This window comes from Neolamprologus multifasciatus, chromosome 7 (assembly GCF_963576455.1).
Source record: "Neolamprologus multifasciatus chromosome 7, fNeoMul1.2, whole genome shotgun sequence".
In the NCBI taxonomy this organism is placed as follows: domain Eukaryota; kingdom Metazoa; phylum Chordata; class Actinopteri; order Cichliformes; family Cichlidae; genus Neolamprologus; species Neolamprologus multifasciatus.
The window spans coordinates 2954233-2979981 of record NC_140445.1 but is presented as its reverse complement, the minus strand read 5'-3'; the positions used below and the strand labels follow the sequence as shown (position 1 = coordinate 2979981).

At 41.0% G+C, this 25749-nt stretch overlaps 1 protein-coding gene across 1 annotated transcript; it reads left to right on the top strand.

The window, feature by feature from the left end:
• Positions 1-612: 612 nt before the first annotated feature.
• Positions 613-24972, top strand: kiaa0513 (KIAA0513 ortholog). The gene is made up of 13 exons (XM_085168633.1): positions 613-1420; positions 2986-3556; positions 6676-6775; positions 10224-10297; positions 11589-11659; positions 13245-13452; positions 13533-13567; positions 13679-13751; positions 15228-15305; positions 15605-15634; positions 19059-19139; positions 20352-20446; positions 20734-24972. The coding sequence occupies exons 2-13, from the start codon at positions 3177-3179 to the stop codon at positions 20781-20783; spliced, it is 1275 nt and encodes a 424-aa protein (XP_085024759.1). The 5' UTR covers positions 613-1420; positions 2986-3176; the 3' UTR covers positions 20784-24972.
• Positions 24973-25749: the final 777 nt, after the last annotated feature.

Sequence of the window (25749 nt, the reverse complement as noted above, 5' to 3'; positions counted from 1 at the left end):
GATATTATCGCAATACTTAATTCACGATACGATATTATCACAATACTTAACGCACTATACGATATTATTGCAATACTTAACGCACGATACGATATTATCGCAATACTTAATTCACGATACGATATTATCACAATACTTAACGCACTATACGATATTATCACAATACTTAACGCACGATACGATATTATCGCAATACTTAACGCACGATACGATATTATTGCAATTTTTAAAAATATTTTGCGATATTCAAATTCTGTACATAAAGGTAAACTTTTTCAGTATTCATTTTATCTAATATCAAAGTCTCACACTCAGTCTTTCTCTCATTTCAGTCAGTTTTATAAACTGAATGGTTTGTATTACAGTCTAGTCCAACTTAACTGAATCAACCATCTGGTACAATTATAGCTATTCTGAACTATGCAGTTTATGAAAACTATGCAGCCCCTTCAGCAACTGAAGAATTTGAAAGTAAATTAAAACCAAATATAATTTTACATTAAATAAAAAAGTTTTAAACGTAATTAAAATAAAACATGTCTTAAATTAAAATAAGTAAACTGTCATGTTTATTGCTGCAAAAAAAAGTTAAACACATTGTTTGTTACAAAATATCGATTTCTGCTGTCCCTGTATCGATACATTATTAGCAAACAAAATATCACGATACTACATAGTATCGATTTTTTTCCCCCACCACTAGTGTTTAGTTTTATTAGGCGAGGAAGCCGTGTCACCGGGGACAGCAGGTCCAGCCAGCGTCCTGCTCAGAGGAAACAATGTAAGTAAGTTAAGCAGCGTCTGCAGGCCAAACGTTTGCTTTGTCTTTGGTGATGTGGGTGTTTAGGTACACATGAGTGTGTTTGTGCATCTCGAGCGTTTCACCCTCAGTCTTACTCACTAAATGCTGCATTATATAACCTCATCTTCAGAGCTGCATGACAAGCATTGGCCGAGGGGCTGTGTGTGTGTGTGTGTGTGTGTGTGTGTGTGTGTGTGTGTGTGTGTGTGTGTGTGTGTGTGTGTGCGTGTGTGTGTGTGTGAAGGATGCCAGCTGTTGCTGGGTGAAGAATTCTGGGAAGGCGGTTTGTCCCATGACTGGGCATTTATTTCAAACCAGATGAAAGGTGTGTGTGTCAGGAGATGTATGGCAGTGCAGTTTAAGATTTGTTTGCCTTTTTCTTTGTGGTTTTTAATCAATCATTTCAACGTCCTGTTATTTGCACTGTAACATGATGAAAGAATAGATTCTAAAAATACAACACTGAGGTTTAGAGATGAACGGGGTGTGAGATTTCAAAGCAAGGACAACTGAACAGGATCGAAATGACAGTGTGGAGCTACAACATGCTGCTGGTTTTCTTTCGTGCTCTTTTTTCCCTCTGAGAAGTGATCAGTAGATCTGTTTTGATGCATCCAGGTAAGGATCAGCTTTCTGAGATACAAAGATCTTCTTCTTTAAGCATCAGAGTCAGGGAGGACAAGCGCGTCCTATCAGGAGGTTTGTGGTTTTTTTATGTCAGACCACAAAGCATACTTTGCTCTGCTCAGCTAACTCTGCCTGCAGAATGTCTGCGATCAGAAACAACAGGAAATTATATTCACTTTCACACCTTAAGCATTTAAATAAGAATGCCGTGTCACCATAGACACGTTTTATAGGCCTGGTGTTGAGTTAGACGTCACATCGGTTTTGTTTTATCATCTCAAATTTAGAAAGAAGCAAACTTGTATAGATTTATTTACATAACAATTTGTTATTGGCTGTTAAATTCACATTTACAGCTACACGGCCTGTAATACCCTCTTTTCTTTTCACTTTTTCATAGCAGAAAAGGATTCTTAGACTGACCGTCGCAAAGTTTGGTGGAAACAAAGTTTGCTCAGTTTGGAGCAAAGTAAGGGTTGCAGTCGTTCTTGTAATTTGAGGTGTTTGTTTACTTTAGTCTCTGACTTTGGCCTTTAAGGCAGCACCTCCACCCAACCACTCTTGCAAAACTGCACCAAGTCCTGCAGAAATGCTGCTTTAAGGACAAACTCGGGGGGGGAAATGTTAGTTCAAGGCTTTATAGCTAAACCAGGTTTAAATATAATGTTTCAAATCATTATGATGTTGCTTTTTAATAAATATTGAACTGAATCTTTTAGATTCATCAACAAGGAAAAGACTTTCTGGCCAGAGACAAATCTCCATTAGGAGACAATGTAGTGGACTCGATAATCACATTAAATGAACTGAACTTGAAGTGATCTGCAATAAAGTGGCTGGAAATTCATAAATCAGTAACTGAAAGGTTATTAGTAAAGCTTCAGAATGAGCGATGCCGATGTCTGTATACGGATCAATTTCACGTAAATGCTCTGAATTTGTACCTGGTCTGAAATTATATTACTGAGAACATTTGTAAAAAAAAAAACAAAAAAAAACTTCAGCACACCAGCAACAAAAAGATCTCAGATTTATTTTTTTTGTATTTGTAACACATGGCATGATTTTATATAAAGCATAAAACCGTAGACTGTATATAAAAGATGGACGTGGCTGTTGGTTTTGCAGTCTGCCTGCTGAGGCTTCAATGTTTTAGCTACTATGTGTCATTTCTTGGAGCTAGAAGTGACCATATTTGGGCGTGAGTGTGGATTGCTAAGCTAACAGCTAATGCTACCTAGCTTGGTGAACAAATTGCATCCGTATATTGGATGTAACACACAGACGAACATACTGCAAACAAAATTATTCATGTGAGCGCTTTAAAATGGGAATCTGTGGGGACTGGCTCACTTTCAAAGAAAGCCTCAAGTGGACGTAACAGGAACTGCAGCTTTTGGCCAAATATATTCCTTTGTTAATGGTGTTTAACATGATCAAACCACGTGATATTTGTTTGAATTGCAGGTCAAGCGTGTTTTTAAAATTATTATGTTCACACGGTCTATTTTAACATGGTCTAATATTGCTGATTTCTCTCTTTCATTGGTCCACAGATGCTTTGTGAGTTCACTCTGTGAGGGTCAGCACCCTCAGGGGTGGAATGATCTGCAGAATCCTAACCTAGCAAGGCCGGCGGCTTCAGTGGAAACCTAAACTGGGACCAGCACTCTCATGTTCCTGCACAGCAGTAAATAGCTCTGTTTAACACCACTGTTGCACAGTCACAACGAAGAGGCTTTCCACCATGGAGGGTGTGGCAGTGGACAACCTAATAGACTTCGACCTACCGTCAGAGACCAAGACTCTCAACATAGATGGAGGTCAACACCAAGGACACGCAGACATTTTCTCCCCAGAGCCAGCTTCTTCCACAGGAGTCCACCAGCTGCCAGAGCCCATGGCTCCAACCAAGCCCAACTCCCACCACCAGTCAGAGGAGGGAAACAACGACAGCGATGCTACAGAGTCGGCAGACAGTGAAAATGACATGGACCCGCCCTCTCATGAATGGGAACTAAGAAGGTCGTCGTCTTCGTCGGCTCACAGCGGGGAGGAGGCCGACGCCGAGACGGTGGAGAGGAGGCAGTTCATGAAGACGTATGTGGAGAAGGTGTTTCATGGAAAGTAAGGAGCAACGTTTTGAACTGTTTTGGGTCTTTTGTGTTTGAGTGAGTCTTGTGTGTTCTAAAGGTTAATTAGTGATATGGATAATAGTGATAGCTGTGAATAACTGTCTGCTTCTCTGTGTTGGTAAATGATGGAGTAATCCCATAAGTTTTTGCAGAATGACAGAAAAATTATGCAAAGTTTTGAAATTGCACAAGTATACACCGTCTGTACGGCGTCGGCATTCGTAAGAAAACATGCAACTTGAAAATTGTGGGTTTTTTAGAATGAATCAGTGGCATACTTGTTGCTTCATGTTTTGCAAATAGAAGAGGTCTGACTTACTGAAATGTCATTGACTTGAAACAGATCAGAGTTGTGCCATACATGTGGGAAATTACAAACAGGGATCCCTGGAAAAAAAACGGATAAAGATGAGAAAAACGATCATCCTGATATCCGCTGTTTGTTTCAGTCGTTCTTTGAGACTATTGAAACTTTCTGGGGTTTTTTTGTCTTTTGCTGAAAGTGAACTGTCAGATCTGAACCACATGACATCAACAAGGCAGGGTGAGACGATCTGGGCTGAAATGCTTTGATCTCCACACAAAAGTGTGGGCTTTGAAAGCAGCGTGAGTCATGTGAGGTTGCTGCGGACGGTGTTTACTGAAAAGGGCGTTGGATTAACTTGCATTGTTAAAATGTAAGTTGGTATGAGGAAAAGGTGTTAGCCTTTCGCCTTTAGGTTTTTGAACCTTGTTTTGTGATGATGAAAGAATGAATGTGGAGAAGTCTCGATCAAAGAGTCTGTAAGCCCTCCATGTCGATCGCGGAGACGAGTCTACCGTAGGCGCGATGGGTTTTATCTGATGTCGTCTGTATGTGTTTGTGTTTTAACAACAGATTTAGTGGATGTTTCTAACAGCCTGTCTGTGAAACTAGAAATGTTGTGAAATTACATGCAGGAAGTCATAGCGGGTCATAGAGGAGCTGACGGTCCGACAGCGCCTGCGAGAGATGTTGGCGAGCGTCGTGTGGGTCTGGATGGAAGCCACCAAATTATCAACGCAGGGAAAGAGCTGTTGGGTGAAGGTGGCGTCGATATTTACCAGAGTGCTATTTTCTGTCCAGGAAGCCAGATAAGGAAAAGATATCGTTGGTATTTGAACACAGAGGAGGTTACAAACTCCAACCAGGGTGTCTCAATGTAGCCATGGGCACGTTTATGTTAAAGCAGCAGTGTTTGCACTATACGATCACACACATGGGTGGTTCTGCTGTTATCACTCGAGCATATTTTAGTGAAGAAATTGAACAGTGGCCTCTGTGCTTAGCACGTGGCCTTGGTGCTCGTGCTTTGTGGTTTACACGCTGAGCCTCTCAGGACACTGCGGCGGGGTCACGGGGGTCGCTGGTCTGCTGACGTAAGAAATCTAATGGATTGAAATGTGAGGTTGGTCAAAGACACTTCTAAATATCAGGACAGCTTCGTATTTCATTGAACTTTATTAGGTGTGTTTATTTCTGACCCCTCAAGCATTGACCACTGAGCTCTTTGCACATTGACCTGGTGACCTCTCTGTGGGTCAATGCCATAACACATCTCATCCTAAAGTAAAATCTTCTTGCCATTAGAACTCTGATTCAGCAGTTTGCCCTCTTTACCTTTGTCTGGGACGGTCCAGTCATCTCTCATTATCTTCATCACCCTCTTAGTGGATTTCTGATTGTCCTTTAACCCTTTAAAGCCAGTCGGAGCGGGCACGCTCCGTTTTGCGTAACTATTTTTAAATCCCTGTAGAATCGGAACCGCGTAAGCTAGCGCAATAATTTTTTTTGCATATGAAACCGGAGGAGTTGTACTTACATCTTAGACATCAGCTTGTCCTCGATCATGGTTTCCTTCCACATATAGCTTTGCAAAAATTGCATAAAAAGCGCTTGCAGCAACAAAAACATAATATTCCAGAAACACGCTTTGCCGATCCGATCAGCTGTTCGTAACACTTCCCACATTGAAACAGACATCAGCGCAAATGATCACATGTCCGCCATTACCTGCCCGAAACTGGAAGTGATGTCATTTTCGTGGGAAATGTAGTTTTTTTTTACTTGTAGGCCTTAAAAGCCTATACTGGTGTTTTTATAAGTCATGTTTGACTTTATGCTTTTCTGAATAGTTTCTGGGATGCTTAGAACTCAAATTGCACTGCTTAAAATAGTTTATTTTGATGCACATGCGGTTTTCTTTGCAAATTTGCATCATATTTGCACATTTCGTTTTTCCTGCAGTATATAAAAGTTGGTGTATCTCAAAAATAAAACTATGAAGACACTCAAAATAAATTTCCTGTGGTGGGGAACTATTTTTGCAACTTTTTTGTATTTAAAGTTTTGAGGGATAAGCCTCTTAAATTTCTCCAAGTAGAAATATATGTAAAAAAAACAAAAACGATTTTCAATTTTTTTGTAGTTTATTGCACTTTCTTGCAATTTATGTAATTTCTATGCACTTAATGCAGACATATTATTAAAATATGGGCTATAACAGTTGTATTGATGTATAGCAACTTGAAATGCTCCTAAAAATGGCACTACAGCATGTAAAAATATAAAGTAAGCTCTGGCGGCTTGGGTCTATGGTTGGTCTTAAAGGGTTAATATAATAGTGAAAGGATTCGAGATATGATGAGCCGCATCCTGTAGATGCTAATGCAGTAATGCATGACTAAGCGAGCTGTGCATCATGAAGGCAGACAGTAAATACACAAGATGAGTTTGAATGTTGTGCATTATGCAGTTGGATATTTGCTGCCCTGCAATGCTGCTACTTTTACCTACTTTTTAGGTAATTTCACTACGTTGTTAAAGCCATGCTGTTTCACTGGGACAGCAGTGACATCGTTCACATTAATAAACATAAGCAATCTTCTGAAATCACCTGTAAGAGCTGGCTGTTAGCTCAGTGATGTAAAATCAGTGATTGCCAGTCTTTTTTGTTTTTTACATCTTCGGCCTTTGTCGGTCTGTCAGTCCAAACTTCAGAACCATCTTCTTTGTATTTTTCAGATTTCTGTTTCATTTTCATCAAAGCAGACTTTAAAGTGTGTTTTCATAGCAGCCCCATGTTTTCACAGAGAGGACTTTGACCAAGAGGAGAAGGCTCGTTTTGGAGAGTTGTGCAGTGGAGAGAATGGAAAAGGCAGAGAGTGGTTTGCCAAGTATGTCAGCGCTCAGGTAAGTCCGGAGAAAATCAAACGCTCCCTCGTTATACCCATTATACAATGGCAGGTCATTTCCTGCTTTGTTCTCCTCGAAGCATCGAAATTCAAAACATCTTATACGTAAACATACACTCGCCCATCAAGACTGTTAACCAGACAGCTGTGCAGCGCACTTAACTGCTGAGTAAACGTGTGTACTTGTGCAACATACCTTTGGAAATGTACGACTCTTCTGATGTGATTTATGCGAACATTTCAAGAACCAAGCACAGCAGCAAAAACAGTGCTGACCAACAATGCGCAAGCTAGGGCTGGGCAATATGGCCTAAAATTCATATCGTGATATAATTTGAAGCATGTGCGGTAACGATATATATCACGATATATTCTTTTCTTCTGTATAACGTATTTTCCACACTATAAGGCACACTTAAAATCCTTTAATTTTCTCAAAAATCGAGAGTGTGCCTTATGTATGAATTCTGGTTGTGTTTACTAACCTCAAACCGATTTTGGCTGCAGAAATCTGTTAAAAATGTTTTAGTACAACTTTGGTAAGCCGCACTGCTTGATGGATTGTCAGAGCATTACGGCTGCCGTAGTGAGGAGCTTCACGGAGTAATCTGGGTCCAAAACTCCGTCCACTTCAGGTCCCAAAGTCAAACAAACACTGAGAGTTAAAAACGGTCTAAATTCTTTCATCTTTAATTAAATGATCAGTGTTGCTGCTTTATCGGGTGTAACAATTAAGTTTAACATCCAGGCATCCATGAAAACAGAAGTTATTAAATTTAACGGAGTTAGAAGTTAGCAGGAAGTTAGCTCGCTAGCTTCCACCTAAACATTTCATACCATGTTCTGACTGGGAGATTTTTGAAACTAATTAAAACGTACAGCTCTGCTACCACTTCCAACATAAATGAAGACAGAAAACTAAACAGCAGTGGCGTTTGCAGTGTTACTGAAGTTGGGCTACCTGGTATATAATGTTGTGCTACGTGATTGCTAGCAACACAGCTATGTTAGCATAACATTAGCACAATGAAGGTGGAGGATGAACGCTAACTTTTTTAATTTCTAACTCCAGTTTATGTGGAAGCATTTATGATAAGGTGATATTAAAAAGTAGTTTCAGACTTTCTTTAAAAGCCGACCTGTGTCAGTGAGTCAGTAGCCTTCCTCTCTTCTCAGTCGAGCCCGCTGCTCATTCATATCTAAGGCAAATTTGGAAACTATTAGAGACGTCACAAACTACGCATTTTAGAGGCATGAAGATAATTGCCCACCATGTTAGTGGTGGTATTAAGTGACATTAAGAGTAAACCATGGCAGAATATACTGAGAAAATTACTGCTATGCAGGTGCAGTGTAGTCAGCTCCAAAGAGTTGGAGCTCTTTGACTGCTGCTGTCATTTGGACTTTTTGGAAAACAACTTTCCTTAGAGGTGGAAACTGTGCTGCTGCAGAGGATTTAAAAACAGCATTCGGTTTGTGATATTATTCTAAAGTGGCGCTGACTTCAAACTTGTGTTTTTGTTACATTATTCTCCTTTTAATGACTGAAAGTACACACAGTCACATGTTGTTGCACATTGTTACGAGCCAGTTTAGTAGCCTCTGTGTCCTTTTTAAATTATTTTGTTTTTTTCATTTGCTGCTGTGTTGTACAAAAAGCGACCTTTCTGCTTTCTGTTGTGCAAAAATGAGCTTTAAGGAACTCAAACGAAACACTCTGAAGGTTTCATTTCTGCACTGTGATGGAGTAATTTGGTGTAGAGACACAGGCATAACCAACATATGAGACTTGATGACTTATTTGTCAAATGCGAAGTTTGTAACTGTGATTGAAGCCGTCTTCACTTTGGCAGCTGATTTTGTTTTTAGCCATTCGGTGCAGTTTCTCCGCAGCCTCGTCTTCGTACGTCTCTGCCTGGACTGTCAAACGTGTTTCTGAGCATCTGTGTGAGCGCCACGATGTCTCGAACTACTACTTCCTGCTTTTTTTCTGTCTGATAGCTTTTCTCCGACCCTTTGGGCCTCTTCAGTCCTGTCGCTTCAGCCCTCCCGGAGCGTCAGTCACAGTGTATCACATTGAAGGTCTTGAGGTTTGTGGCTTCAGTCCGGTTCCTCGAGTCTTTTTCTTACTTGAGCGTTTGCTGCAGCTCCTGGATCTCAAGATGAAATTTGTTGTGTTCCGAGTTTTCCAAACTGAGCTCAGCTGAACACTGAACACTCTTCTGACTTTGAGACCTTCTGCATGTTTTTCTTTTATTTCCTTGAAGACACTCTGCGACTCCCACAGCCTTCAGTTGATCATTTTCACTTTCTTTTTTGTCTCTCGGGAGTTCTCTGTTGAGAGTCTCCACCTCCCGTTTTGTCACTTTGAGCTCTGCAAAGTTCCTGAGCTTTGGTTATGGTGGTTCTTCAAATCCTTGAGCTTTCTGCATCTCATTCTTCACATCCTCAATATTATTTATTGCAAACTGGGTTTTCAGAAATATATCTCTGGGTTTGCTTTCTTAAACAAACAAAATTATACAAACGAGAACAAAGCATTGGAAACGGTTCATGGACTAAATGCTTAATCCAAACAATAATCAGCAGATTAAATGAAATAATTGGTTCCAGCCCGACGTGGTCGTCATCAAACACTTTAGAGCTGAGACACAGTGAAGGGTTTGTTTGCCAGTTGTAGCAAATTTCCATCAGAGTTCACTGAAGAAGTCTCTTCTTCTTCTTGTTCTTGTTCTTCTTCTTCTTGTTCGTCTTCTTCTTCTTCTTCTTCTTCTTCTTCTTCTTGTTCTTCTTCTTGTTCTTCTTGTTCGTCTTCTTCTTCTTCTTCTTCTTCTTCGTCTTCTTCTTCTTCTTTTTAATTCTAGTGTCCTCTCTCTCTGAGTCCTAAATTACAGATGCTGCTGACCCGTCGGGTTTGTTTCGAGTCAAAAAACAAACGAGTGTTCAAACAAATGATAAACTCATGTGTAGATTTTACATCCTCAGCTCCTTCTGGCCTTCTCGATGTTCTCACATCAACAGGAAACGGCTGAGCTGTGGCCGCACAGATAAGTCTGTTGTTTTATATTTGTTTTCCTCTTTCCACAAATTCCACCAGCAAACCCCGACCAACACCACCATCGTCTTTCTGACTCGTTTACTGTTTGCAACATTGAGCCCACTGGCTGTTACAGAGAGAAAAGTCTTTAAAAGCATCTCACAAGCTCATAGATCAAGGCTCAGTCATTTCCTGCAAAGCCACACCCTGTGGTTTAATCAAGGAAGGAGGGAATCTGGTGAATACGGCATTAGCTGAAAAAGATGTGTTTTCGATTGTTTTCTTGTTTGTCGTGTGACGGGAAACCAATCACTCTGATGCATGTGAAGAAAGAAGCGCAGGTTTTTCTCTCATATTCTCCTGAAATGTTGTTTCCTTGCAGTGACATGTACTTGTACTGTGTTCACAGCGCTGCCACTCCAAATGTGTGAGCGAGGCCACCTTCTACAGACTCGTGCAGTCTTTTGCAGTTGTGCTATTTGAGTAAGTAAATACGGTCCAACTGTAACTTTTTTCACTGTGAACTTGAGCCATCATTTTGAATAAGTGGTCATGTGACATTATAAGTTTTTAGCAGAGCTGGAAGCAAAGCTGCGTCTTGCAAATGCTGCTGCAACTGAACCAAACGCGGCGCTCTCGTTAGCTCCAGGTTTTTATTCTTCTTTGTGCATTATAAAAGGTAATTTGAAGATTATTCAGTTGTTAATAATCAGTCACAGATTACATAAAAGATCAGATAAATCTGTCAAGAACATTCTGACATTAAAAGAACTTTAAGTAAATACGGTAATATTAGAAAATTGAACTGTGCCACAAAACAAAAAGAAGTAAAACCTTTGCAGTAATGTGCAGAAAGAGCTGCTCCTCTTTTCCTTACTGTTTCCTTCCAACGAGTCCGACCTATTTGGGATCATTAAAGTGGTGTTGAGCAATAATTCTCCAGACAGTGTTGCCAACTTAGCGACTTTGTCGCTATATTTAGCGAGTTTTCAGACCCCCTAGCGACTTCTTTTCTAAAAAAAGTCGCTAAAAAAAGACGTGAAAGCGTATATCGCTTTTACTCTCAACAAGCAGCGGGTGCTGTAACGCAGTCAGTGCTTCTTTTACTCTTTTACTCTTATGCTGTTTTGTGGATCAGGTTTAAAACTACTTATAAACACACACACACAAAGTAACTCCACCAGAGTGCCTATTTCGGGTCACTTTTGCCGGTCCAAGCCCGGGTAAAGGAGCAGGGTTGGAATTGTGACATTAAAAAAACAATAATTGCTAAAAGAAATTTAATTTGTAGTTCTAAATAAATTCTAAATACATTTAGGACGTTTTTTACTCACTTTATGTCTCTTCCACGATGTTATTTCTCTCTCCAACAACGTAGGTTACAATTACATTAGCATGACCAATTATGCAAATTAGGTGATGACGTCATTTAGCGACTTCTAGCGACTTTTAGGACAGCCAATAGCGATTTTCCTTACTGAGGAGTTGGCAACACTGTCTCCAGGATCTCTGAACATTTTCTGCATGAACATGACCTCAAACACACACCCAAGGCAGTAAATGCATCATTTGTTTACCTCTCCAAGAAGTTTCAGAAAATTCAGCATTGAGTGGTTTTTGCTTAAATTCCACAGAAACAGACAAAGGGTGCTAAAAATATACTTCTGCAAACTTTACATAATATTTAATTCATATATTTTCCACCAAAGTCATCATTTCATAGGATCACATCTGAAGAAATGCTGTGTTTTCTTGTTTTGTTTTTCTGTTGCAGGTGTTACCAGATGGACGACTACAGCCCGGCAAAAAACCTCATGACCATGTGCTTCACTTATTATTACGTTGGTAAGTTCTTGAAAACAGACTGTACTCCACCTCAGAGCAACTGTAAAGTGTTGCTTTTTAAGAGAAACGCTGCTGAGCCTCCGTAGCCCAAATTAAAAGCTTTTCTTTTCCAACTTTTAGCTGCAAAAGTCAAGTCAAGTCAAGTTTATTTATAAAGCACATTTAAAAACAACCAAGGCTGACCAAAGTGCTGTACAATAAAATACAAGAACATAAAACACCTCACTGATAAAACAATAAGTTAAAACAGTAAGTTAAACCTTGCTAAAAGCCAATGAGAAGAGGTGAGTTTTAAGAGCAGTTTTAAAAGTTCCTAGGCTTGTGGAGAATCTGATGTGAGGAGGTCAACTGTTCCACAGTCTGGGTGCAGCCACAGCAAAAGCCCTCTCTCCCCTAGTCTTTAATCTGTACCTGGGAACATCTAAAAGCATCAGGTCTGCTGACCTCAAAGATCTCCTGGGGCGGTAAATGCTAAGAAGCTCTGCCAGGTACGGAGGTGCAGTAACGTTAAGAACCTTAAAAACCAGCAGTAAAATTTTAAAATCAATCCTAAAAGCAACTGGGAGCCAGTGGAGAGAGCAGAGGACCGGAGTGATGTGGTCTCTCTTTTTGGAACCGGTCAGCATGCGAGCAGCAGCGTTCTGCACCAGTTGGAGGCGATGCAGACAGGAACGATCTAAACCAGCATAAAGGGAGTTACAGTAGTCCAGCCGTGATGTAATAAAAGCATGGACCACCCTTTCTAGATCGTTCCTGCACAGGTAGGACTTGACTTTAGCTAAAATCCGTAGATGATAAAAAGATCCCTTGACTACGGAGCTGATTTGTTTATCAAATTTAAAAGCACTGTCAAAAGTAACACCGAGGCTCTTAATGGAGGAAGTTAGGGGTCCCATAAAATCAAAGGAAAGGTTGGGGTCTTCAGGAAGCCCAAACACAATGACTTCAGTTTTACTTTCATTTAGATGTAGGAAGTTAAGAGCCATCCGAGTCTTAATGTCAGACAGACAGGAGAATAACGGCTGCAAAGAGTCCTTTGCAAAAGTGCAAAAGACAGACATCTGTGTTTGTGTCTGTGTTATAAAAACGAGACACCTCGGTGCTGATTCAGGGAATGTTACCAGCAGCGTTTGGCTCTGTGGTTTCTCTTGCAGCAGCATCACAAATAAAGGTAGTGTTTGTGCTCATGCAAGCAGGAAGCACTGAGTGATTAGTACACCGCTGTGACACAGTGCATTGCATCAGCGAGTCTGCAGGCACGTCTGCTAAGTTAAATATTTTTTTCTGCTTATAACAACTTGCACTCGGGCGCAAAGCGACACACAAAGGTCTGCTGCAGACTGCAGAGAGCCCTGATTTAACGCAGCATGTTTCCACTTTTGTGTTGTGAACACAATCTTACACACTAATGACTGTTTTCGTTTCCAGCTCGCTGAGTTGCTGCTGGGCTAAAGTGAAGCGTTCACTTCATTAAATCTCACTTCAGTCAACACCTGTGAAAATAACCCCCCACCTCAGACGGTGCAAAGCAGGTAGCTGCTGTTAGGCAACGTTAGCACTCAGCATTTTGAGCTTTTCTTCTCAGGAAAGTCTCAGCCGTCTCCCTCGGAGCTGTTGGATCGCGGTGGTGCTCCAGCCGGTCTGGACTCTTATCTCAACAAGGCTAACACCTGGCTGTCAGGGAAGAAGGACGCCGCCGAGCGCCTCCTTAAACACACGTCCAAGACTGACGTCAAAGGCTTCTTTGGGGGCCTGGAGAGCAAGCTGAGAAGCTCGGTGGCTCCCAAGTCTGAGTGAGCATCTGCACCTCCTCTGAGTCTGTTCATTAACACTTTCACATGTCACTGCCTCACTCTTATAATCTGTTTTGCAGTGAAAATCCGGGGGAGACGAAGCCTAAATCACCAGGTATCATTTTTTATTTCACTTTGCTGCTCCAGTGCTTTTACTTTTTTAAAGAATGTTCTAGAAACGAACCTGAGTCCATCACTGCCTGTTATATTTCCTCCTCCTCTTCAGTGTCAGGCGCTCCAGAGGAAAAGAAAGGGGAAAAGGTGTACCTGTACACTCACCTGAAGCAGCAGCCTATCTGGTAAGAATCACGTCATGTGAGGAAGAAACTTTTCACGGGACTCAATGAAGGGAAAACTAGAATACACTGAGTTCTGTAGCAGCCAGGTGATGCTAATCAAATGCACCTGATGAACTGATCATCAGCACGCGTGAGCACCTCTATAAAAGCAGAAGTTTGGGTAGTTTGCTGGTCGGGAACGTCGGGAAATTCACCCCAAAGAATGAGCGTGTGTCGCTCAGAGAAAATGCAAAAAGCCTAAAGCTCCATCTCAGACTCTGCAGGCCTCAGTTAGCATGTTTAATGTTAAAGTTCTTGACTGTACCGTCCTCTGGAGTCAGATGTGAGGCCGTCTGTGCTACAGCTAAAGCTCATGAAACAGGACAATGATCCCACGCGCAAAACCTCGTTTCCAACAAAACAACTGAAAAAGGAAAGAATGACGACGCTGCAATGGTCCAGACCTCAGCGGGACCTTCAGAGAGCTGTGCACAAATGAACGCTGCGGAAAAGTGCGTCAAAATAATGAATGTCTGAGTTTGTCACAGAGTCCAGTGAAAACTGTATGAATGAAAAATGTGGTAAGTTTATCATGGCATAAACTAAATGACATTAGGAGATGAAAAACAACATTAATTCACAGTCATTGTTCAAAATGTCATAAAGTGACCATCCATCCATCCATCTTCATCCGCTTTATCCGAGGCCGGGTCGCGGGGGCAGCAGCCTAAGCAAAGAGGCCCAGACCTCCCTCTCCCCAGCCACCTCCTCCAGCTTATCCGGGGGAACACCAAGGCGTTCCCAGGCCAGCCGAGAGATATAATCTCTCCAGCGTGTCCTGGGTCTGCCCCGGGGCCTCCTCCCGGTGGGACATGCCCGGAACACCTCACCCAGGAGGCGCCCAGGGGGCATCCTTGTCAGATGCCCGAACCACCTCAGCTGGCTCCTTTCGGTGAGGGACCAGACAAAGAGCGATTCAGAAGACCCTTATGAAAAGAACATCGAGGGAACAGTTTACCCTGCCTGGGATAGGGTTACCGGGGCCCCGCCCTGGGCCTTAGTCCATGGGGCCTGGCCTGGGGTCGGGTGCATTGTGTGCCGGGTGGCGGCCAGGAGCGGAGGCCCTGGCGGACTGACCCCCGGCTGCCAAGACTGGCAATAGGGACATAAAGTGACCATATAACATAAATTTATTCTAAATTAAAAAGTACCAATTTTGAGCTGAAAGTGATGAGAAACAAAAAGGAGCTCTGTTCGGTTTACTGCTTAATTTCAGAAAGCAGCTTCTACACATTGTTGCCCCCCCCCACCCCCCCACCCCAATTTCACTGAGTCATTACCGGCGCGTTGGGAGCTGCAGATGTTAGGAATGGTTAGCGTTGCAGTATGAATCATACCAGAGCCTGTTTGTGCCTGGAGAGGTGACGGTTATTTCTGGCTGTTTGGTGAAGCTGTGGAGGCGTGAAGCCTGAAACGTGTCCATGTTCTGTCTGTCAGGCACACGCTGAGATTTTGGAACGCCGCCTTTTTCGATGCCGTCCATTGTGAGAGGAAGAAAAGATCTCCGACCACGAGGTGAGTCTGTTTAACACAACTAGCTTTGTGTAAATGATGGAAATATGAATCTCTAGAGTTTAAAGGAGCACCTATTGCTTTGTCACTTCCTGTCTAAATGAAATATTTGCTACTGTTGCCTCTAGCCCCCTCTTCACCTGTTTCCTCCTTTTCTCTCTTCTTTCTCCTCCTTTCCTTCCTCTCTTTTCTCCACCTGTCTGCTCTCCTCTCCGTCTTCTTCTCTAAAAGCTGCTGTTGTTCTCTCTTTTTCTGCATGCTGACTTTAACCCTTTGTCTCCTTGTGCCTTGCTGCCGGGCAGGGGAACGCAGGATGAAGAGAAAGACGTGAGGTCTGTCCCTCTGTTTGTCCAAAAAAACAAAACAAGCAAAGATCAAAGTTTAGGTGGAGGAGAAGGCAAAGGGCAGATCTTCATGATGACTAAACCTGAAGGGGACAGAGAGCTTTGAGAATGTCAAAGTGAATGACATAGGTCTTTACATAGGTCTCTGCTGCTGCCATACTGCACTTTGCATGGTACATACCACTTCCTGCTAATATACAAACTTTATTAGGGATACCTTGTTAGTAGAGCTGCCGTAATTCTTCATGGAAGAGATTTCGTGCATGTTGACACGTTAGCATCACAGAGTTGCTGCAGTGATGTGAATCTCCTGTTCCACCACGTCCCGAAGGCGCTCTGCTGGACTGAGGTCAGGCTGCTTTATAGCTTCCTTGCTAGCTAAAAGTCAAGTACTTTCCCCTGTTGTTTGCTGTGCTTGGTATTAAAAGTTACCTCCCCCCCCCCCCCCCCCCCCCTCAGTCTTTGTAGCTTAAAGTTTAGAGCAGAAATAACAGCAGTCTCTATATTAATGCTTTGGTGTTGTCTCTCTTTACGTTATTTGTGGTTGATTCACTGTCAGCGAAGCTAAGCTATCCCCTTAAGTTGAAATGGGGATCTTAAAATCCGCGTTCTTCTGATTGGCCGAGGTCAGGAAGCCTGCTGAGGAGCAGCTTGTGAGAACCACCTCATCTGGTTAATGATGCAAAGGAACTGTGAACTCACTGAGTAGCTTCATTTCTCATAGGAAGCGGTGACTTCACAAATCCATGCATGACTTGGATGGATGAGCATGAACGCTGACGGCTCAAACATCCACAGCAACAAAAATGACTTCTGCTTCACGAGTATTACAACCATTAACAGTCTTTACCTCCAGCCGTCAGAGGCTGATGGAGTATTGTTGTCACACCACCGGGCGGCGGGCGGTGTGGACACCCGGCATTGTGCACTTTTGACTCCATAGTCACCAAAACAGACGACCTCCAATTTCACTGCACGACAGCCGTGCTCGCCAGATGTTCTGATGGGTGAATAAAGATGGAAATCTGTAGGAATCTGCGCTAAAAACCCCAAAAATGTCCGATGGATGTCAGAACTTGAGTCTCGAGGTCTGGCAGTCGCCCCGGGTCTGATTTGTCACATGTGCTCCGGTGAACCGTGAGAGGAGATCCTCTGTTAGTGATGACCAGAGAGTAATGGGAGGCTGTGCTATGTGGACATCTGCATAATCAGAGCACGGTGAGACGTCTGTTGGCACGTCGGGGCTGTCGGGCGCAGCTCTGTCACGCTGCAGTTGAAGTGATTTTTTGTGCCTACCTCTGACGAGCATCACGCCCACAGTTAATATCCGGAATGTGCAAAGAGGGCTTGTATAATGTCTGGGATGGTATTTATAGATGGCAGCAGATCCACTGCAGTCTGGAGATGCTCTCTGCCTCTTCACAGCTCACTGCATGTTCAAACCATTAATCTGCTTGCATTTTTTTTCCTCTGACTCCATCTGCATGTTCCCCTCTCCTGCCTTTTTGAAAAATCAGTGTGTGTGCTTGCTTTTGTACTTACACTGCAGACTGATTGCATCTAAATATAGACGTGCAAAAATAAGAATTAAAAATGTGAAAAATGTAACATGTTTGATCTTTGGTGACATGTTTTCTTTCATTTCTGCCTTGACAAATATACAACGAATGATATTAGCAATGGATATAATAATAAGTGCATAAAAAATATTCACACATAGCCGTCTGTGTGTGACAGAAGTCATGAATATCATTTTCAACTTATAGTTCTGATTTTGTTTTTCCAGGACAGACTCAGATAAGATTTCATTATTCGGGGAGTTTGTGGCGTGTTGCTTCAAAGACAGATGACGGCATGTTTTCTTCTTTTTCAAGCGTTATAAAAGATTTAATTCAAATTCAGGACAAATGAGTCAAAACTGTAAAATGTAAATTATAAGAGACAAACGGAGCACACATGTAAAGCTGCATCATCGACATAGACGAGAAAATGAACATGGACTCACATCAAAGACCTCAGACAATAATAATCTGGAAACATTTCCAGATTCATAAATGTTTGTTTTGCAGCAGTAAAGTCCAAATCAGTGCTTTTCATGTGTTGACAATGATGATTCTTTGTGAATGAATCATTTGTTGTTGTGTTTTTTCGCTGATGGCTGGTTATTGTGCTCTTTCGTGTCTTATATGTGTAATGAAATGAAAGTGACAGTCACAGGGTTGGATGTCATGCTTGTTTGGTTTTTCTTGGCTTTTCACAATATAGTGTAAAAAAATCACAATGTTCTGTGCAGGGCTGCCACGATTAGTCAACTAGTCACGATTACGTCGATTATCAAAATCGTCGACGACTGAAACTTTGTAAGATCACAAGAGACGCAGGAATAAGTAGTAGGATTTAAGAGTGTAATAACGGACTGAAACAGAAGATGGCAGCACTGCATGTACAAGGATGCCAGCTGCCGTTAAACCCCGAAGAAGAAGAAGTAGCTCTGTCCCAGAATTCATAGCGCAGCCCAGCTCAGTTTCCAACAATGGCGGCAGCTAGTTAGTTTTAATATTACTCTTATTATTCTTTCTGGGTCACAAAATAAACGTTAAACATATTTTCAGGTGAGAATGTAGCTGTGTAAACCTCAAATATCTGCTCAGTTTATCAAGACACCACATATTTTCAAAAGTGCTCCGACGTTTTCGGAGACGTCTGTTACCCACTAGCTCGATAGCTAGCCGGGGGCTAGGCTAACTAGAGCCGTGAGAACACCGGACTCCCGGCAAATCGTTTTCAAACCCACCGCCGTCTTTCACTACTCAGGTTAAACATATATAAGTCACTTGATAACTTGAAAATTTGGCTTTTTTTTAGTATTTTATTTGTTCCTGAGTAAATCGGTTTGGCTGAGATTAAAGTTATAGTTTTTACACAGCTGAATAAACATCAAGCAGACAGCTGATTATCAGAAGTGTGAGCTGCTGGAGAATTTACTCCGGTGTCCTGTTATATTTTAGATAGCAAGGAGTTTATTAAACTTCACTGAAACAATCTGCAAATTTCATTAAAATTTAATAAACTATCATCTTGTCTTTATTTTTAGTTAGCACATACCTTAAACACTTCAAGCTGTAAGCTAATGATAGTTATATAAGAGCAGATGCTGCTGGTGCAATAATCTATATGTTTTACGTCCAATGGATGATGATCTGATTAGTCGACTAATCGCAAAAATAATCGGTGACTAGTCGACTATCAAAATAATGTTTGTGGCAGCCCTAGTTCTGTGTAAAGAAACCTTGCTGGATGCCAGTGCTGCCTGTCAGCGATATTTGTGTGACACCCACCCCTGACCTGTTCCTGTGGACAGCTGAAGGTCGAGTGGAACTGAAGTCTGACTGCGACTGTGTTTTTGCTGCAGGGAGAAGTGGTGTCACATGACTGATGAGGAGAAGAAGGACAGCTACAAAATCGATGAGAACATCGCCTTTGGCCAGCTGGGGTAACCAAAACACCTCCATGATGTCCACGTAGTAATAGAAAGAAATCCTAACAAGGAGCGCGAACGCCCGCCAGGGCAGCTCGCTCTCTGGGCAATATTTACTTTGAAGGGAATAGTATTTTATTCTCTGTATATTCATTTTTTAAACATACTTTAAGAAGTTTGCAGTGCAGTAAAATCAGATGGTGCAGACAGAATGACAAACAAAACATGAGCTCCTAGGTGGATGTAATAAAATGGTAACAAAACACAGGTGATGAGATAATAAGTGGTAATTAATAAAATAATCTGAACATCTTTTTAGTGTCTCAAAAAGCAAATGAGATGGTTTCAGTCACCTTTCTGTTGCTCGTGTGGGCACACAGTAGCACCTCACATGTAGATACATGACTAATGCTCATAACTTCTGATCCTCTACAATAAGCTTTGATGTATAAATCACACTTTTGTAGTGTATGTAAAAAAAATATTACATTAAATGTAGCTATACCGCCTTTTTTTTGCCTTTTTTTTGTAACGTTCTCCTGGCATTGGTCAAACCCTGACTCATCCGTCAGACTGAGAAGTGTTTTTCCACGTTTACGACACTCATGTGAGGCTCACTGCTCAGCCATGAAGCCCCCGTCACACATTTTAAGCGCTGATGTTAATGCAGATTATGTTCTTCAGCACTAGTAACTTTACATGACGTGACGACCGGTGGCTGAGCGGCTGTGGTTCCTAAATGCTTCCGCTTTGCAGTAACATCATTTACAGCTGATCGTGAAATGTGTGCATGGCAGAAATTTCACAAACTGACTTGTTGCATCAGTGGTAACAGTGGTGTTACAGAGCCACGCACGTGTTGCAATGTCTGTTAATGCAGACAGTATTGCTGATTAAATGCAGATTAAAAGGTGGGCCCATTACTTTAGTCCTGCATAAATCCACAGTCATGAAAATGATTAATAAAAGGTGAAGCATGGCTACAAAACCTCTGCAGCTGGGCGTATTGGTCTGTCCCAATAGCAGATTGTTGTTTCGCCATTATCATGTATACTATAATATTACATGTGTAATCTATAATATCTGTAATGCTGTTACTGAGGTGTTTCAGTCGCATAGTTACTGTAAAACACGGTTATATGTGCCAACGACTGCACAATATTTGTTGTGTGTTTGTGACATTTTCCTCTTGTACTGAGACCATGTTGGTGCTGTGTGTATTTTCAGGACGTTCACTCACAACATGCTGGCGTTTGGTCTGAGTAGGAAGCTCTGCAATGACTTCCTGAAGAAGCAGGCAGTTATTGGGAACCTGAATGAAGGTAAAGCATGAAGTAGCCTTGGATTGGTCCAGTTTTCTTGTATTCATGGATCAATGTTTTTATATATAAGGATAATAAAAAGGCAGTTATTTAAAAGTTGAAATTATCATTTAAAAATTCAAGATAAGGATTTTTTTTTCTGTTGTCTTCTGGTAGAAACGCCATCTCATATTTTTATTTTCATTGTATGCACAGCTGGTCTGTCGGTGATCATAAACTGTGTAAATAATTAAAAAGTGGCTCCTTTACGTGTGGAAGAACAACGCATGTATTTTGTCCCTCTGCAGAACAGTACAAGCTGCTGACTGAGCACATCGAGAGAATGGCAGCAGAGTGAGTTTGAGAGTGACTGGCTGCATCTCAAAGCCTCCACGTGACAATCTGACAGCACACAGCAACACATCAGCCGTTTCCTTCCAGCTCCACGTCGCTCTATCTCACTCTCTGGCTCTTTTTTTTTTAATTTCCTGCTGCTTTTGTGTGGTGCGCTGCTGAAAAACAACACGACCTGCTGTACTGAGCTGTGCCATACCTGTAGCAAAACCCTTCCATCTGTACCGTGTGCTGGATCAGCAATAATAAGGCCATCGTTACTTTAATATTTATAATAGTCATGTGTCTGTGACCTGGTAGATCTGTCTGTGACGTTAAGGAATAAACCATCCAGTATAAGCCTCGAACAGCCTCAGATACACTGGATTTATGTATTACACCAGTGACGTGTATGTTACGTATCCTATATGCTGTTTATTGTGTTTCTCAGTGACCATATTTATTATAGGAAGAAGTCAAGCAACCTATCTATCAGCATTAACGGCAATAAGAATTCATTGTGCTTTAATCTGCTGTTCAGGTGGCTTTAGGTCAGTTTTTATTCCTCAAAACTTTATTGTGCGAATTTTTTCTGTAAATACACAAAAACTGTTTGATAAAATTTACATTTAAACAAAACTTTATTGCAATATTTTCCCATGCAATCTCTTTAGGGCAGTGCGCACAAAGATGGTACACGCAACAATTAACACTGCTTCACTCGCTTCACTTAGCATTTGGCTAAAAAGCTAACTTTTGGATCTGCTAGCACATCTTTTGTTCTTCTTATTGTAACACAAAAGAGCTAACCTGGCTTAGATTATAGGTGACATCATCAATCAACAACTATATTTTTCTTTCAAGATTTCTTTCAAAGATGGTACACGCAACAATTAACACTGCAAACCAATGACTGGGTTTTAGTAAACGGGGTGCATCGCTTCACTTAGCATTTGGCTAAAAAGCTAACTTTTGGATCTGCTAGCACATCTTTTGTTCTTCTTATTGTAACACAAAAGAGCTAAAGAGCTAACCTGGCTTAGATTATAGGTGACATCATCAATCAACAACTATATTTTTCTTTAAAACGACAATGATTTCAATTTTTTGCAATGAAATAAGCATAAACGATATAACTTCCTAAAGAAGCTGCACAGGCATCCGCTTCCTTTATGTCGCGCTAGCTTGAGCAGCAGTTACAGACGGTGGTAACAACCACAGTTACAACCTTACTCAATGAATCCATTCTCAAAGCTGTAAATTAAATATGAAGTCGCAACAACAGCAATGATTGGGTTATGATTGGGTTAACTTAGCTACAGAAAGGAGAATTACAGAGAGAAACAGAAGCCTGCTGTTGACCAAACGTGGCAAACCGCCTTCCAGCTCCTCTCCTCAGCTCACTGAAGATCATATCAAGTTATTTATCGATGCGAAAAGGTCGATATAACAATGATTTGTGGCTTTATGCTCAGCTAACCATCTTTTGCCTCTAATTTATGTGAAATGATTATTTAATCCTTTTGTTTTTCACTTCAAAATTCACACATTTGCAATTCAGAGATGCTGATTTTATTTATCTATTTATTTTTGTTTTACTGTTATTATTACTGTAACTGTGGGACTCCTTATCTTTCCAAAGTGCCTTCTGTCCACGTCAGCATCCTTTTCCTTATCCTGTTATTCTACCCTCACTCAGCTGACCAAACATTCGTACCCGCTCCTCTGCTGTGGCTGTTTGTGTCTTCAGTGATGGGCATGTGTTGTGGTCTGTTTCCATGTGGCTGTAATGTAACATTAATATCATTTAAGCATGTTGCCTGGTGCATGTGCGTCAGTATGACGCTTGTATTACTTTAGTCTGCCACTGTGGGGCAGCATTGTCTGCACTTCTCAGTGGGAGAATTTAAACAGGAATATATGAAGGTTTTAAAGTCAGGCTGACGCATTCAGGCGGGATGAATCCCGTTTTTGTCCAATAGTGAAGTTATTATGTATATATTGCATATTTCTCTGTATGCTGTTGTTGTTTAATTGCAAATGTATAAATCATAGATGTAATTGTGAACCTTGACCTTAGTCTGAATGTAATGTGACCCTGAAGTACCCCCCTGGACATCCCAGCTCTGTTCATGTGTGCAGATACTGATGTTGTTGTTAAATGTGAATCATTCGTTCATAGCAATCGTGATCAACGTGCATAACTGACGTCTTTGCAAATCATCCAAACCCATTTTTCCCCACGTTCTTAGACTGTGTGCACACTGACTTAACCATTGTGCTTGTCCCCATGTTCCAGCTTTAAATGCTCTGATTTTTAATATTACCCTTTGGTTGTGCTTCTTAGCCAAGCATGAGCAATTTGCACTACACTTATTCTAACATATCCCTCTGTAGACAAATTCAGGTGTAAGTGAAGGTGCAGAGCCCCAAACTGTAAGTGAATAAAAAAAAACTTATAAAGTGAATAAACTGTGTAAGTGATATAAATGAACCAATAAATGTTTATGTAATTTAAAAAAATGAAGGTGACTTTATTTCATAATATTATTTTTTTTGGCTATATTGTTAGATTTTTGTTTAAACACCATAAAAATATAATTAGAAATTAAAGAGTGGAATTGTAAACTGATATGAAATGTATTGTATTGAAATTAGAACGGTTACTATGGAAACTTTCTGCCAATGGAAAAAATGTAAGTTGAAAAAAAAAATTGCCAGAAAATTTGTCAAAACTTTCAGTCGTTTTCTTAAAATTTCAGTTTGTGTGAAAAGTTTTGATTATTCTGAAATACTGAGAATTTCAAAATGCCCAACTTGAATTTTTGACATCATTTGAAATTCTATCACATGTAACTTGTGTGAAGTCACAATTTTGAGACACTAGCCCAAATTTTTTTAATTGACAGCAAATTTCTCTAGTGAGTTTTAAGCTTTTATATATTACGCTAAATAAATAAAATACAAATGAATTTTTTAATTATAAAAATAATATCTCGTTTGAAATAAAACCATATTACGGGGGGGGGGGGGGGGGGGGGACTACAACGTGAAATAATTAAATAATTTAAAAAAAACTAAGTTACTGAGTCAGAACAGTTTAATTGGTTTAATGTACATAAAAAGTTACACAAGTAGTTTTTTAAAATTTCTACATGTTCCAAATAGCGTCCATCAGAGGCAGAGCCAGACATTTGAAACACCCGGGGCTTAGCCCTAAAGGGTAGTATGCATGTGGGATTTTTTTATATTTTTTTTTTTGGGGGGGGGGGGGTAGAAATGACTGAAAGATTAATAGGCTCTGTTTTGAGTTTTGTTCAAAAAAGAATGACTTCATATAGGAAAAATATATATCACATCTGCAGGACACCTTAAACTAGGTTTTTAATTAAGCAGCACCATATTACGGGGGGGGGGGGGGACTACAACATGTCATGGAAATAATTTTTAAAAAAGTTACTGAGTCAGAACAATTTAATTGGTTTAATGTACATAAAAAGTTACACAAGTAGTTTTTAAAAATTTCTACATGTTCCAAATAGCGTCCATCAGAGGCGGAGCCAGACATTTGAAACACCCGGGGCTTAGCCCTAAAGGGTAGTATGCATGTGGGATTTTCTTTATTTTATTTTTTTGGGGGGGGGGGGATGACTGAAAGATTAAAGCAAACTTCCCGCTTTTATTCCCGCAACTCAAACTTTTACTGTACCAAGTCAGCTGTTACACAATCAGACGCTTCCGCCTTTAGTTTGTTTGTGTGATTCCAACGCAGTAAATCAGTGAGCCCGGGTCATTTTAGCTGGACTCAGTGTCTCAGTTGAAAGTTATTCCACGTAATGTTCATCAAAGCTACATTTGTTAATATGTTACAAGGTTTCTGAGGAGTGCTTTTCCACTGAACAACCTCCAAATTCACAGACGACCTTCATCTGTCAGAGGCACAGCTGACCATCATTAACCCAAACATCTTTGCTTTCATCCTCACTGTAAATACTCCCCACCCCACCCGCGCAGTAATGGATGCTTGTAGTTCAACACCCATTTCAGCTGCCAGGCTCATCTGTACTCTCAGCTCCCTCTGAATAAACCTATATCTGCTCTGCATGGCTGGTGCCGTTGTCCTCTCTACATCCAGCGTGTCTGCTGTGAAATGTTGAAGATGAACTTTGTGTAGTGTAAACCGTGTGAAATCATTAAAGTATTCTTACATTGTTGTGGCGTGAATGTGGAAAACATCCATGTGTCGGTGGGGTTGGGGATCAGTTTTTGGTGCTCTTTGATTCACCTGCAGCCTTTAGCTGCCAAACTTTTACCTTTCGTTTCTATTTAGAGCGTTTTAAAGGGGATTGACAAGACTTGGAAATGGGAATGAATAGCAGATGATGCATGAAATGAGAAGAAATCAAGAAGAGCTATAGAGCTGACAAAAAACATCAAAACAATATAGAAGCTCAAATTAGAAGAAGAAGGGTTCATACCCATTTCAGGCTGTAAAATAGTATTTGGTTGCACTTTTTTGCATTTTGCACTAGCCATCCCCCAAACTTTGCTGCCCCCTCCTGGCAAGACTGTCCTACGTTGGTAATAATTGTAATAAATGTGAATTAAAGAGAGAGGCAGACATGCTACAATGAGCTGAAATATTGTCATTTATTCCTGCTTAAAAAAGATGATTATGGATTTCAAAAATCTAATTTGATTTTCACGTGTACCTATTTTCAGTAACCTGTATTTGACAACAGCATAATAAAACTGGAAATTCTGTTTTTGGTGGCCCCCATATGGCCACCCCTATGAAAATATTCTGGAGGCGCCCCTGTTTAGAGGTGATGCCACATGTTGGGAAATCATCTTTGTAATTTGGTTTCTATCTCCACACAGTTACACAAAAACTGGAGCACATTACAGCACACGCCCCAAAATAATATTTTACTAATGCAAAATGTTTGCATGCATCTCAGTCACCCAGGTCCCGGTGCTCTAAAGCCGTG

Bases quoted from the DNA above. Each gene is read 5' to 3' on its own strand.
- kiaa0513 (XM_085168633.1), top strand. From the start codon at position 3,177: ATGGAGGGTGTGGCAGTGGACAACCTAATAGACTTCGACCTACCGTCA. The intron at 13,453-13,532 runs GTGAGCATCTGC...TCTGTTTTGCAG, and splicing joins TCGGTGGCTCCCAAGTCTGA to TGAAAATCCGGGGGAGACGA. The intron at 19,140-20,351 runs GTAACCAAAACA...GTGTATTTTCAG, and splicing joins ATCGCCTTTGGCCAGCTGGG to GACGTTCACTCACAACATGC.